Source organism: Sparus aurata, chromosome 1 (assembly GCF_900880675.1).
Source record: "Sparus aurata chromosome 1, fSpaAur1.1, whole genome shotgun sequence".
Lineage (NCBI taxonomy): Eukaryota > Metazoa > Chordata > Actinopteri > Spariformes > Sparidae > Sparus > Sparus aurata.
Window position 1 is genome coordinate 33737069 of NC_044187.1, and position 14990 is coordinate 33752058.

Sequence of the window (14990 nt, forward strand, 5' to 3'; positions counted from 1 at the left end):
ATTCGTTCATCCCAGCAGTTTGGACTTTATTTTACCTGCAGCTGTGTTTTCTGGACTCTTGCTTCTCCCTTTCTGTTGATTGCTCCGTCTTGTGCGTCCTTGAGAGTGTGAGTAACAAATTATCGTTCTGTCACTGTTCTTTATTATATCCTGGGTGATTCAGCAATCTAAATATAACACTGTACTGTGTTTGTGCAATGGTTAAATGATGCCTGATAATATTGTTATGTTGATTAATGGTGTAATTGCTGTGGCTGCCGATGTGCGCATCTAGGGATCGTCGCACATTTATTTGTCTCACCCTCTGTGCACACTATGCCAGTGAAATAGATGTGGGCCTTTCTGGGCTGAGAGGTTGCTTTTTGTTGACAGCCCCTTAAATTTATAAACCCTCAGCTCCTGTCATTTATTCATCCCTTTTTACTGTTTTCACTGCATAACTTTATTTTGCATTGTCTAATTTATTTCAGTCTGTTTCTGTGTATTATTAAGATTGCATAATGATTAATGTGCACATTTCTGTTTATTTCTTTACTGTAGTAACCACACTCAAGACAATATCAGCAAAGGAGTTTATTCTGCAATAAATGAGGGGCATCTCAATGAGAGTGTGTGTGTGTATTGGATTCATTAACCCATCAACATCATTCCTGTTCTTACCGGACAACCTGTGGAGAGTGCAGCTAAATTCTTGAGATCAGTGCCCTCTGATTTGTTCATCTATTATTGATAGGGCACAAGTTTGGTCTTCAGTTAGCCAACACCTATTTTATACAGACCTTTCTCCGGCGCTGTGCATGACTTAAACATCACCAATAACACACAATTATATACATTTTCTGTAAAAATCTATAAGTTGTAATGTTACAGTTAGAATAGTTTGTAACTGCAGTCGGCTTGTAAAGACAGATTAGTGAGTAGATGAGTGTGTTCAGTGTGATGACATTTAATGTCCTCGACAACCTCTGACACATAAGCGCTTTATAATTATATTGTAGCACACTTGTGACTTATTTTATGCCGTACAATACAATTTGTAAATATCTCAGGCCTGCAGTGGCCACAGACCTTATCTGGGGTATTTAACCTAAAACCAATTAAAAAATAAAATAAAATGTAGACATCGAGAGAGGGAACCAGATGTAGAAAAATGTTAACTGATTTCCGGGTTTTAGGACTACTGACCACCAAGACCACCAGGGACTGAATTTTGCTTTCAAGTGTTGACTCAGCTTAGTGTGTCTTATCACATTACCTTTACATGAAATCTTTCCCTCCAAAGTTAATACATCAAATGCTCTGTATCTGCCTTCAACGTATTCTTTTTTTATTTGACAATGTAACTTTAAAATTGCAGGAACATATAAAAGAGAAGTAATATTAACTTAACAGATCGTGCGATGCTGTGCAGATGTAATCATTTTTATGCAGCCTGAACTGATGTAACTTTTTTTTTTTATTGAAGAATTTCTTCTTCAATGAAAGTGGGCGAACCGGAGCACCTGGAGAAAACCTTTTGCAGCACAGGGATGACAACTGCGTGTGACTTCATCGAGTGTTCTTTCTCCCCCAACTCCTGCTCCTTTTCTTGCAGCGTCTTCTTAAGGTCTTCTGTGGCCTGAAAGAGGGATGTCTTTGACTCCTGCCACTCAGCTTAATGACCCTGCAACTCCTGCTTAACATTCTTCAGAGCAGCCACAAAGGTGTCATTCTTGCGTATCTGCTCGTCCGGCTGAGCCACATGTAGACCTCTGGATTTGGTCTCCAGCAGATTTTAACGTATCTCCACGATGCAAATCAACTTGAAACTCAATCAGGAGTGACTGGTGTTGTTAGCGCTATGTCATAGGGTAGTGACCGGGTCAATTGGATACCAGTTATTTGAGTGATGTAGAAGGTATCTTGGTGGTACTAAACCACTCTCAAATATTCATTCATCTTTGTAATGTGGGACTTATGCAGTGCACTTTGGGATTTAAATACTGACCGATTTATTTAACCATGTCCTGCACTGACATCCTTAGTTCCCCGAGGAAGAATTGGTTATCTTTTGGTTTTCCTTACATGTGGCACTAATGCAGGAGCATCACACTCATCAAAATTGCGCTGTCGAGTTCTGACCCTTCTTACCGAGGTCTGTTCCATACAGCGAAATGCACATGTTGGGACCTGGCTGTAGACTTTACAGGTACTTTAGATGCAGTACACACTTGCAGTACAGCATGTCTTCATACTCCATGTAGAAAAGCAATACTAATTGCTTGTTAACAAGGCTGAAATGAAAGTTCATAGTGCCAACGCAGCATTCCTGCTATCTTACATTACATAACGTTATACTATATACGTTTGTTTTTTTTTACTTGTACCCCCACATACTTTGTGCTCATGCAGATACCACTAGCTCACTACCGTAAATATGACATGTCACCATGACCACTTACAAAGCAACAACTGTGTGTGTGTTTGTGTGTGTATGAATCCCTCAACAAAGTCTCTGGGAAATAGTATTGTTAGCAACAGTAAAAACAATATTCCAGGATACTGGAGCACTGAGTTCTGGTTTGGAATACGGACTTCTTCATCAAAATAAAGAATCATTTTGAGAAATAAATATAGTATCTGTGGATCAACATGAGTAACATCCATCGATCGATATCAGTGTCATCTCTGTAATTCTGGACATAGAGATGGAGGTTGATGTCACTGATGTTATCTGTTAGTAAGATAGCAAAAGACAAATTTCCTAACATGTTAGACTGCTCCTTAAATGACCTGTGCTTCTAACAAAGAGAAATAGAGTGTCTGAAAGAGAGAGATAACATGTTTATTGATACCAATCATTGCTTAATGTGTAATACAAAATGATTTTAATTGAACTACATCGAATACAGAAATATGGATTCACATAGATATATTTATAGTTCATCTAAGCATCTCCTGTTGGGTAAACTGAATAGAACCGCACATGCAAGCATGACACATTTCGGTTGGTTTAATGTTAACTTATCAGCATCAAATCCCATGCAGTGCGAACCAAATAGATGTCAAGAGCCATGAACAATATTTCTGTTTGAGCTCAGCATAAACAACAAAAAACAAAATGATCTGTGAGCCGCAAGAGTCAGAGGTTGATCTAGGATACATTTTACAAGCCCTAACAGAACTCATGTAAAATGTTGCAGGAAGAATGTTATCTTATTTCTTTCTGCTATGTAATGACACGCCCATTGTGTAGAGGAAGTCCGGTAGTAAGAGTAAACCAGTGTCAACAGAATATCTGTAATTAGACACTTAGTATGGTTTGGGAATGCTCTCCGCAGGTTCGCAAAGCTTTGCAAACCAGAGTTCTCTATTGTGATAAGCAACAGCAAAGGGAAAACGGTAGATTTCCCGATACCGGTTTAGACTTTACATGTGGTGATATGCTGTACCTTTAAATATTGGCATGTCACTTAACAGCCAGTTAATGGATTAATTCACCACAACAGTCATGATGTCTGAACTGTTCCCAGCTGTGAACCCGTTAAATACAGTGTGGTCAGTACTTAGGCTTCCTTTGTCAGAGCAAACAAAGAGAACTGTGTTCAAGCTAACTTCACTGTTATTGTACTGTATGTTGTGTAGACAGATCTAAACTGCTTGACAACCACAGCTTATTACACCATTTAGCACCTGCAAGATGAGCATACTCGTAGTAAGTCTAAATCAAAGTGACCCGTAGGGACACTGACCAACCACTGATGTGCTCCAGTGTTGCCAAATGCAGGAAATGAGCCACTGTAACTAATGTCACCAGTGCGCCTCAGCAAACACATCTTACAGGCCAAAGTAAACCTACATCCAACCACCTAACAAAAAGCCAGCAGAGCATTCTGATGGCTTGTTGGGCTTGTCTAATGCCTGCCATTGACATAAAATAGCATGGCTTTGTATTTCTATGGGGCATTCCATGCAAGCATGACATCCAAGTTTCTGATCAAGGATTATTGCTGCATGTTATCCCTTCCTTCTCCTCTTAATATTTCCTGGCTCAAACTCCACCAATCTAGGCAGAATGCCATAGGTTAATGGTTAAAGGGAAGAAAAAGCGACTGTCAAAACTTGATAAGAACAGAGTTCGTATGACTACTTTTCTCATCAGCCTATCAGTCAAAAAGTTGAGGAAATGAGCTGGGTGATTCAATCGACATCGCTTATGTCAATTAAATCCTCAAGATGAAAATTAGAAGCTTCAATACGTCTGTAAGGTACACTGCTTGTGCAGAATGGAAAGCCAATCACACTTGCGCAACAAATACATTTCTAGCCCATCACAAGGGAATCTTTAGGGAATGTAAAACCCATTTCATGGGGTTGGTTCACTTAGCTAAACTGCATGTTATGTTTTTGTATCAGAAGTTAGACAGCTTGAATAAACAAGCACTTCTTCAGATAAAACTTTTGCGTATCAGAAAACAAAATGGACAGGCTCAATAATGACAAGGACTTAACATGCTGAATTTCTTTTTCTGACAAGAATTTAAAAAGTGTTCACAGCGTGTACAGTTCTTAGTCATTTTCACTTTCTAAACTTCTTACTATTAGAGAATATTAAGCTTAAGGGAATTTATAAGGTCTCCAGAAATTATTCATATTGTAATGCATATTGAAATAGACTGAAGAAAGTATCTTCAACCTCGAACACACCCCAAAACAATCATTCCAATCTTATCAATTATAATGATGTGATATAGATGTGATTCAATTCTTTATCCAGTCGTATTGCCAACCATTCTACAATTTGTAAAATGATCTGCACATAAATACAGGAAAGCCACTAGCACACACACATATGCTGTACAGTAATCGAACAGTGTGTGTGTGTGTGTATTCTGTTCTGAGCATAGAAAAGGAGAAAGTAGATCAAATCTCTGAAAACTGAAACAAACCAAAGTAACCCAAGCTACCACTCCTCCCTGTCAGACACCCAGCTTAAACTAACTGGTTGACAGCCCATCTGAGTTTTTACCTCCACCAAGGATATGTTTTTCACTGTTGGTTTGTTTGTCAGCAGGGTTATACAAAAACTACTGAACAGATTTTTGTGAAACTTGGATGGAGGGTGGGCCTCTGCCAAGAATAGACCATATTAAATCTTGGTGAGGATCTGGATGAAGGGATGGACTTTAAACATTTTGAGATGGAGTGTTTTTTGACATTTTCATTCATTTCTCAAGGTGTAATACATGGATATTGATGAACAAAATCAGGTGCATTTAGGTGGATGGTATCTATGAGTGAGTACAAAAAAGGGCAGAGCTATGCACTCTACTGATTGCCATTGTAGATAGTTGCTTGCTGTAGATTGTTGGTTGCTTGTTGTATTCTACATATTATGCCATCAAACACAGCATTTTGGATTCCTTCTACATAGGCAATATACCCTGTGTTATACATTTCTAAGTACTTTTTATGAAGTGACTGGCACATATAAGTGAGTCACAATGACTTGCATTCTTTTTTGAGAGGAAGAATTTTTATGGTCACAACCACAGTCAGCAGCTGTAAATCACACCAAGCACAACTAACAACAATTAAGGACATAAGCTACATGATGCCAGTTACTGTTGAGAATAACCACCACCATCTATTCCTTCATTTTCTTGGCATTAGGGAGACCTAACAGAATGGTACTAGCAGTAATAAGCACCGTGGCGTTATTCATTGTTTCATCTGATACCATAAATATGCCATTCAGTTGCAACTGCACAGACAACAATGGTTTTCCACTTCAAACATTGGGTATAATCAGAATATATATATTTTGAATATTTTTTCTAGTGTTCACTGTTAAAACCCATTCAAGACAGGATTTCTAAATGCAACTTGCGAGGCTTTCTTTTGCATTAATAATAAGAGAGGGCAGAACAACAAGCTAACAGTTTGTATGTGTGCTCTTGCATATGCAATTTATGAGCATATGCCCCTCACGCCTGCAGCTTGCACAACGTAATGGAAGAGCCACTTGAGAAAATCCAGAAAGCTGGATACACCGCTTCAGCAAAGGGGAACACAAAGGAGTGGAAGGGATATGCCCTGTCTGCAACGTTATAGAACGTAGCAGTGCCCTCCTCACAATCCAACAGCACACCTACACGCTTTGGATTGGGATTGATCAGCACGGTCTCACTGCTGTTATACCAAGCAGACAGCTTGACGTTAAACCACTCAACACACCAGGACTGGGCGTTTCGGCCCAGCCGACTGGTGGGACCTTTGCGGTCAATGCTACTGTAAGCCAAGCCTATGCCAATGAAATTGTTGCTGCTGAGTCGAACTTCCCAGTAGTGGCGCCCTCTGGAGAAACCCTTGGAGGCGAGCACCTGAGAGCAGACAGCGAAGCGTTCAGGGGAATCTGGGTAGTCTATGTGCTCATCTGACACAGAGGCCTTAGTGAAGCCCTCACTAAGGGAGATGCGTTTGTGGGCCGTCTTTGGGTCTAAAGTGAGCACTGTGCCATCTGTTATGGACAAAAATAAAATAATTATACATAAAAAAAAAACATGGTTGCTATTATCATAACAGGGAAATATAGCTGCTACACTCATATACTTACATTTCAATAGTTCACTTCTTTTCTCAGCAGATGTTATGTCTGGTGGAATGGATGAAGTTTCTACAACAGAAGACAAATAGTAGTTTTTAGTTTGCATATCAAATAAAAGCTTTTTAAAAATAATAAATTTTTAAAATTAACTAACAGTTTTACAAAATCATCAGTCGTAAAGAGTCGACTTGTATTTTTTCAGTTGAATCATCACACTTTAGTTTTTTAGCTGCATCATCATACAAAAAGCAATCCAGGAGCAACAGCATGGAAGACTGTAATCTGTACGAAATCACAAAATAACCGCAAACCACAAGAGTAACTATAACTGAAGCAGAAAAAAGTGGAATTGAGGATATAGCCATGCCCTATTGTCACGTCTGGCAGGGATGCCAAGATGGAAAAAAACACACACACACACACACACACACACACACACAGCATGTTGTAGTGCGGCAAATTACTTCCTCTAACCTAAAGCTGTAGCCAATAAAAAGACACCATGCTGATATAAGAGTCAAATCAACAGAACTCAAACCTTCTCCTGCTTCTCTGAAATCACTGGTGTGGAAATACTTTGCATTCTCTGTGAGTTATGTCAACAGCGTTTGTGTTATCGACAAGAAAACAACAGTTTGTATGATATTCTATGTGCGCGTAGCATACGCGTCCACAGGCAACATGACAACTATGGCAAGACATCTCCACAGGCATCATAAAGAAGTAGATTTAACTGAGTAAATTACACTGTTAACACAGCCAACTCTTCTGTCCTCATCTAGAGCTAAACTTCAGCAAAATGATATTCACGCTAAAGCAATAACAAGTGCTATAGGGGTATTTGTAGGACCAGACAAGAAATCTTATTCAGTGGTGGGAAAGACTTGATTTAAGCATAGAATCATCGTACTGGATCCATGTTACAAAATGCCAAACAGGTTGTATCTTACCACAAATGTGTTGCCCTCCATGTATGATAATGTGAAGGAAAACGTTATTGGAGGTCTGAGCAGTGAAGACTTAGTGGCTTTAATGACAGACTGCTGGACCTCCAGAGCAACATAGAGCCACATGACCATGGAAGCACACTACATTAATGATGACTCAGGGCTCCACACTGAGACCAAATCGGCGCATTTTGCGACCAAATTTGAGACAGTGCGACCAGTGAATTTGCCGCATTTTTTTTTTCCCCTTTTTTACACTGGTACGTGGAAGGGGCGAATCAAAGAATCTGGAATCTGGAGTCTCAGGTGGCAGGCCAATGTGTGTTAGAGGGGCAGGGAATGGGGAATGGCACTGTAAGTGGCTAATGTTTGGAGGGGGAGGGTCCTAAAGTTGCTCCGAGCGCGGAAGGAGAAGGTTTCACTTTCAGCGAACAATGGCAAAGGAACTCTACGTGTCCTCTGCGTGGGCGGAGCTTATAGGTTTATCTCTAGTCTGTCTGTTAAAGGGATATTCCGGTGTAAGTTTAATCCATGGTCTAACACACCGTGAATCTGTGTTGCACTCCCTCTCGAGAGATCAAGTTAGCAGACCGCTAATTTACAGAGTTTTATCAACCTCAGAAACAACCGCACGACAATAATACACTGCAGTAAATGGATCCAAATATATACCCGCCACCAAAAAGCCACAAATAATGCTCAGAACAGCACCAAACTTCAGCAACAGTACAAATAGGGTCTCAGCACATAGTCCGGGGCATTAAAACTCCACTAACTATTCAAATTTGACAATATGTCCTTACTGTGGTACATTGCAAATGAATAGTGGAGATTACATTACTCACCACACCACATAGATCATCATTTGAAATAAGAATTTAAAAAATGAAAGAGTTATCATAGAATAAAATCAATAATCCTAGACTAGTCTAAAAATAACATAGTGATCTGTGCTAAAAGAAAAAGAAAAGAAAAGAAAAAAATCAAATCAAGGATTTGTGACACCCCTACTCCAAGTCCTTTCAAACCTTGAAAATACCACATTCAAATTGAACCATTTTTTACAGGCTGCCCAACACCTGTGCCTAGTTGCACACATTCATTTGTGAATACAGCTGTGAAGCCTTTTGTGGATTGTGCATCTTATAAATATCTCCTGCTGCATAGATTTTGATATACAATATATTCTGTTAATAACCATCGTTAGTCCAAAAATGTTACAAATCTAAATCAGAGGAGTACTTTTTCCAGGGGAAGGTAAATGGTGCCTACCTGTGTTTTGTATTTCAGCTCCAGGAGTACAGCCTCTAGGGTTATCGTTCTCTTCAAAACTTATCAGGTTCTCTAGTGATTTGGCTTGGTCCTTATTTCCCATATTGGCTTCAGTGGACTGGGGCGCTTTTTTGGTCTGTTCTAAAAAAAACAAACAAAAATAAAGGCAATGTTCAGTTGTTATCTATGACCAGGCAGTTGCAGTAACACATTGCATAGGAGACTTCATCGGTTAATATAAATAGGGTGGACAAAATACTATACACATGTATCAGTATAACACAATACAATTTAGCAGCACCAAAACTGTAGCCTCCAATATGACGATTAGGTTGAATGAACACATTTTAAAAATGTAACAAAACAGACTTTATGGAGGATTTATTGCATTAGAACATTGATTACAGCAAGATGTACAGTATAAACTGGCCATAAATTGTTACATCGTCTATAAGTCAAGAATTGACTATTTCTTACTTTGAGGTTTCTTCTTTTGGCCTACGGCTTGAGGTTGATAACCTGGAGCGAGGGATATGGGAGGTCTGGGCTGCCCTGGAGCCCAATGTATCCCTGCAATGGAAATAAGCAAAAGTAGGGACAAAATTGGACATCAACTAAAACTTGCGCATGCACCCGCATCTGCAACATCTTACAATACAGTGATGAAGGTTCTCAGTCATCCAAGTCATGGTAATTCTAAGTGCTATATATATATATATATATATATATATATATAACCTCTCTCCCAACTGAAACGAGTCCAGTTGCCTAAAATATAGCAATTACAATCTTACAACACAATACTTACAGAGGAATGGCTGAGGATTTATCTAATGATTAATGGGTTGTTAATAGTAGGTCCTGAATATCTCTGAATTAAGGATGATGAGCTACAACTATTCATGTATATTAAACATAGTATGTAATTGCAAGGTTATTATGAGGTAATAAGGGACCCCTTGGTAGCTACTCAATATGAGTAGTTAGCAGCAGTTAAAAGAATAACTAATGATGAAGTAATTACTAATGAATGAGTCATTACTAGTTTCTGCCATTCAGTGGTTGATCTGGAAGCTGCTCCAGAGAAAGTGTTCTTTTTTGTGAGTCACAGGTACTTTGAAAAAATGATTACCTAAAGATTTATTAATATTGTATCCCCCAGTGTTCTGTCTCCATGAGCTGTTCCTGATTAACAGTGAATCCGCCACTGAGCAGTTCAAACAAGTAAAGAGTCCTCCTGAGAGTCCTTGAATAAAGGATTATTCAGGACCTACTCATTAAAAATGTGTTAATTATTAGACAATTCCTGAATTGTTCCTCCGTAACTACTCACATTTTGTCTGCCATATTGTACGTTTTTACCCTGATAATATGGGGGCTACAAGGCTGATTAAAGCCCTGTTGCATCATATAAGGAGGCACGTGTGGCTGGAAGGGTGGCAGGTTGGGTGGACCTCCAGGACTGTGGGACCTGGGCTTTCTTTTCTGCTTTTGAGGCTCTGGTAGTTATGAAACACAGATGGTGTAATGAGAAGACATTTTGATTTAATCACATTGTGAAGAGTCAAGTAAAAAAAAAATGCAAGTTGCTAATACTCTTTTAACCCTCTCAAAGAGCATGTATGCTAGCCAAAGACATATTAAGGTATTTTATTGAAACTTAAGAGATTCAGCATGCACAACGCACCCATGAACTGACAAACAAAAACCCACAAATGTTTCTGTCATACACATTGGCACTCATTTTGTTACATATGTATATGTTATGAACATACCATATTCCTGCTTAGATCCAGTACTTCCTGAGGCAGGAACTGCTTTTTCATCTGTGAATGGTAAAGGGACTGGATTTATATACACTTCCACCTGTGAACAGCAGGAGCTGGAGATCGAACCGCCAACCCTGCATTTGGTGGTCGATCTGCTCCACCTGCTGAGTTACAGCCCTGAAGATCCCAGGTATAATGATTACACAAGGCAACACATTTATTTTCTCTGAATTTCAAACAGTCCAAAAACACAAAACTAAAGTCAACTTTTGCTTTAATGTCCAGTATTTCCCATGACACCATCTCACCTGATGCAACAATGCTGGTGTTAAGTTCTGCAAAAAGAAAAGTGTGATGATTGACTACATTATACTTTCATAATACATCTTCTCACATTAAAATTTCCAATAAAATGTACCTGCAGATTGACCTGGTTTAAGTTTGAGTAGTCTGGCCTCAACAGGGTGTTTGAAGATCTCTGTCAGATGCTCCCTGAGCGCAGCAGCAAATGCTTGAGTTGCTATCACCTTCTTGGAGTCCAGGTTGATTCGAGGAGTGTGCGGGTCAAAGTTATGGGCTGCGGGCAGGTCAAATGATGCCTGTGAGGAGAGGAATACAATGTTGTTTTCTTTAATCGAGCAAAAATGTATTAACAACAGCCTAGATGATACACATGCAGAGATTAAATAAATTCTATCCTCAAAGTTTTAATTAGAATTATTCTTGTTCTTTATTTATAACATGGTTTGAAGATAAGATCCAATACCTAATGTGGACGTTTTTCAAGACTAGTAAATACTAAACTGGCATAGGCAGTGAATTAAGGATTTCCAGAATTAAATATTAAATACAGTACAGTTTTATTAAAACAGAAGAATTTTAAAAATGTTCAGATTAAATATGAGCCAATTAGGGCTGTCATTGAGATGAGAAGCTGTTAACTGTATTGCCAAATGCATGTTTTTGAAAGTTTCAGCCATTTAGTACAAATCAAACTGAGAAGTCTGCAAACACAACTGAGGTCAAACAGGACTTTAGGAAGTTTAGGAAACAGGTTTTCTAATAAAGACATCAGGCTTGGGTTGAACTTAACACATTTAAAAAAAACATTACTGCTGTATATTGTTAGATCGACTTCTCAGAAATGCCATCAAGTTGCAGGGCCAAGTTTGGGCAAAATCCAGCCCACCAGAACAGAAATTAACTCTGAGCCAGATTTGGGCCAGTTCTGGTTTATTCGGTTTGCTGACATCTGGCTGTGTTATGGGCTGGCATGCTTGTGGCTTAGACAGGACCCCCCCAAGTACCATAGCGACCAGTGACCAGTTTATCTAGGCCACAGCAATTTTCTATAAAAACTGTGCGATACTATGCAAATTGATCACAGCTGTCTCACCTGTAGGAAGGCCAGAGTCTGGGACTGACTCAGGAGACTGTGGATATCTTCTTTAGCTTTGCTCATAATATCAATGTTCTCAGTGAACTTCTTCATGAGACCTTTGAGTTTGGTCTGACCACTTTCCATCTCACGGTCAACTGCATTCAGAGCCTCTCGCTCATCTCGGGCCAACATATCCCGCATCTGCTGATACTCAGCTGCCAACGCCTTCCTCCTGTTGGTTGCCGAGTCCTAGGGGAGGATGATGAGAGGATTGAGCAACAGATCAGTAACAAGACAAAATGACAGAAGCACCATTGAAAGACAATACAAAAACTCATGGTTATGGATTGAAAATGAAGAGGAATCACTCGGTTTAAGAGTGTCATGCTTGAATGTCAATTCTGTTAGACCAGGAGTGGTTGGAAAGATTCACCTGTGCACAGAGTAGGAGTTAATAGACGGGGAGGTTACATAAGGACTGGGTGTGTTCTGTTCAATCATTTTACAACTATGCTACCACACCAATCATGATGTAATGTTTTACAGCTGTTTGATACTTACCTATGAGTACTGCAGAATTTTAGGGAGGTACATTATGCACTGTGCTGGAGCCACTAAGCATAGCTACCTGTGAGATAAAGTTGAAACCTGATCCTGGTGAAGGCTTACAAAAATCTCCCTTAGCTTAGATGATCAACAGTATAAAAAATGATTCATCCATGTAACTACCCTCTTCTCACTCAATAAATGGTGCAATGGTTTTTGGATCCTCGTGTTTAAATGTGCACAACAGTAAGAAGCTGTTAAAGTAATCCTTCCCACATTATCAAGCAATAATAATCATGCCGAATTTAGTATAGTCTTTTTCAACTTATTTATTTCTCATTTTAACCCAGCTTCCTCTTCTACAAATGCACAAATGTTCCCATGTATGTGAATATTACAATAATTATCAAATGAAGAGCATTACCTTGAGCTTGTTTTGCACGTCCCGCATCTGAGAGACAACATTCTCGTTCTTTGTCATCTTCCCATCCAGCAAACTCAACTTGCCTCTCAGGTCATTCTACAAACAGAAGAATATGATACATTCAGTTAATTCAGCCAGATACCCACACCGTTCAAAGTGAATGGTGGTCTTTTTCTGCACAGGATCCTGTCTTAAAAAGAGTCATTACAAACTTTATAGGAGCTTTGTCCAAGTCCAAGAGGTGGATATGTCACAACTTGGGCAAAAACACATAAACTACACTACATATGGTTATTAGAGATAAGTGGGATTTTTTATTCTTGATTCGGGTTAACTGCCCCTTTAAAGTTACTGACAAACACACACCTCTTTCAGACTCCTCTGCTCCTCAGGTGACATGAAGGTGCAGCCTTTGTGGACTTGCTGGAGGCAGAAGCTGCAGATTGGTCGGCCATGTTGGCTGCAGAAGAACTCCATCAGCTTGTGGTGGTCCGGGCAGATGCGCTCCAACAGGTCGCCGACGGGCTCACCCAGCTGGTGGACACGGAAAGTTGGGTTTTCCCGGTGAGGCCGCAGGTGCTCCTCACAGAAAGAGGCCATGCAGGTGAAGCAGGTCTGGGACGCTTCTGCCTCCATACAGGTGTCACAGCGGACCACATCATCTTTCTCCGCTTTGCTCTCCTCTACCACCAGGCTGGCCTCGCTCTTGCTCGTCCTCAGGTTGAAGGTCTGAACGACGCTGCTGAGGACCGTGTTCTTCTTCAGCTCCGGTTTGGTGGCGAAGAGGGTCCGACACTGAGGACAGCTGTAGGTGTCCTTCCAGGTGGCGAGGAGGCAGCCCTGGCAGAAGTTGTGTCCGCAGGGGATGGTCACCGGACAGTCAAAGGGACTCAGACAGATGCTGCACGTCAGCTCATCCTCCAGACTCATCAGAGAAAACTCGTTTTCGGCCATGATGAAACGTCAGTCGAGGCTGCGAGGGAGAAACGAAACTTAACTTCTCACGTAGGTTACACGAAAACGAAAGTAAATACTTCACTATTAAATCTAGTTTGCAATATTCACTGTCGATGTCGATTATTTTCTTCTTATTTAGCGTACTTTCTCGAGCACAGTGGTCGGCTACTGTGAATTAAAGCAGTCGGCGTATCAGTGAATGTATCTCGAGACGAGGTTTGACATTTCGCGTCGGGTTTGTTCATTCATATTTACATACGCACATTCAAAAACACGAACAGTCACCCGACAAAGTAAAAAGCGTCCATAAAGTTCGACGAAATCTTGCACAATACCTTGAATCCTCGAGTGCACGGTAAGTGGTGGGTAGTCCAACTTGACGTCGCCGGACTTCAGCTTCCCACAGTTCGGTGTCACTGAGGTGACTGACTGCGCCGCTGGTCCAGTATCAAGAGATTGTGACGACACCTGGGTAGGTCCCGCCCCCTGTCTCTCCGCCGCTTGTCCCGTACTTTGCTTCACGTCGTCGTAGTAGTAAACTACTCTTTAAAGGGGCACTATGTAGTTTTGGAGATCTCAAACTCACATTTTAAAAACTGCAGTATGTCTGAGGTAAAAATACAAACTCAGAAATACATTTTGTTTCCATAACTGAACAAACAAAGCTGATCTCAGAGGAAAATAAGGTCCCCGCAACACTGTGAAACAGATTGAAATCGTCTCGTTCTTCAAGGTCTGTTTTTTAAGCCAATCACAAAAAAGAAGATTATTTGTTTATTTAGTTTGTCCCTAATGGAAGAGTGGTTAAATACATGTAAAATACAATCTGCCACTTCCAGCTCTGGCCAGTGGGGAGAATTTTCATGGAAGAATATTATTATTATTTTTTTTTCATCACTCTGAGAAGAAAGTTTTTACAGAATGCTAGACTGAAATCTGGTCATTTATCACCACTTCCATATTTTTTGGAATTGTCTAGCAATTCAGTCCTGTTGGCTCTAGACTGTAAGAGAAATAAAACCAATTCTGGGTTTTGAAACGGATGACAGTTTTTGGCACTATATCTTTAGGTAGTATACCAGCTGAATGTAAGGACAGGACAAGCACT

The 14990-nt window shown here is 40.1% G+C and overlaps 1 protein-coding gene across 1 annotated transcript; it reads right to left on the reverse strand.

Moving 5' to 3' along the window:
* Nucleotides 1–2803: 2803 nt before the first annotated feature.
* On the reverse strand, nt 2804–14329 carry trim25 (tripartite motif containing 25). The gene is made up of 11 exons (XM_030415278.1): nt 14218–14329; nt 13292–13898; nt 12926–13021; nt 11971–12204; nt 11005–11173; nt 10581–10631; nt 10168–10304; nt 9283–9394; nt 8806–8946; nt 6596–6655; nt 2804–6499 (listed from the first exon to the last, which is right to left on the reverse strand). Exons 2-11 carry the CDS (start codon nt 13877–13879, stop codon nt 5967–5969), a joined length of 2121 nt encoding a protein of 706 aa, XP_030271138.1. The 5' UTR covers nt 13880–13898; nt 14218–14329; the 3' UTR covers nt 2804–5966.
* Nucleotides 14330–14990: the final 661 nt, after the last annotated feature.

Bases quoted from the DNA above. Each gene is read 5' to 3' on its own strand.
- trim25 (XM_030415278.1), bottom strand. From the start codon at position 13,879: ATGGCCGAAAACGAGTTTTCTCTGATGAGTCTGGAGGATGAGCTGACG. The intron at 13,022-13,291 runs GTGTGTGTTTGT...TTCTGTTTGTAG, and splicing joins AGCAGAGGAGTCTGAAAGAG to AATGACCTGAGAGGCAAGTT. The intron at 6,500-6,595 runs GTAAGTATATGA...TGTCCATAACAG, and splicing joins AAGAAGTGAACTATTGAAAT to ATGGCACAGTGCTCACTTTA.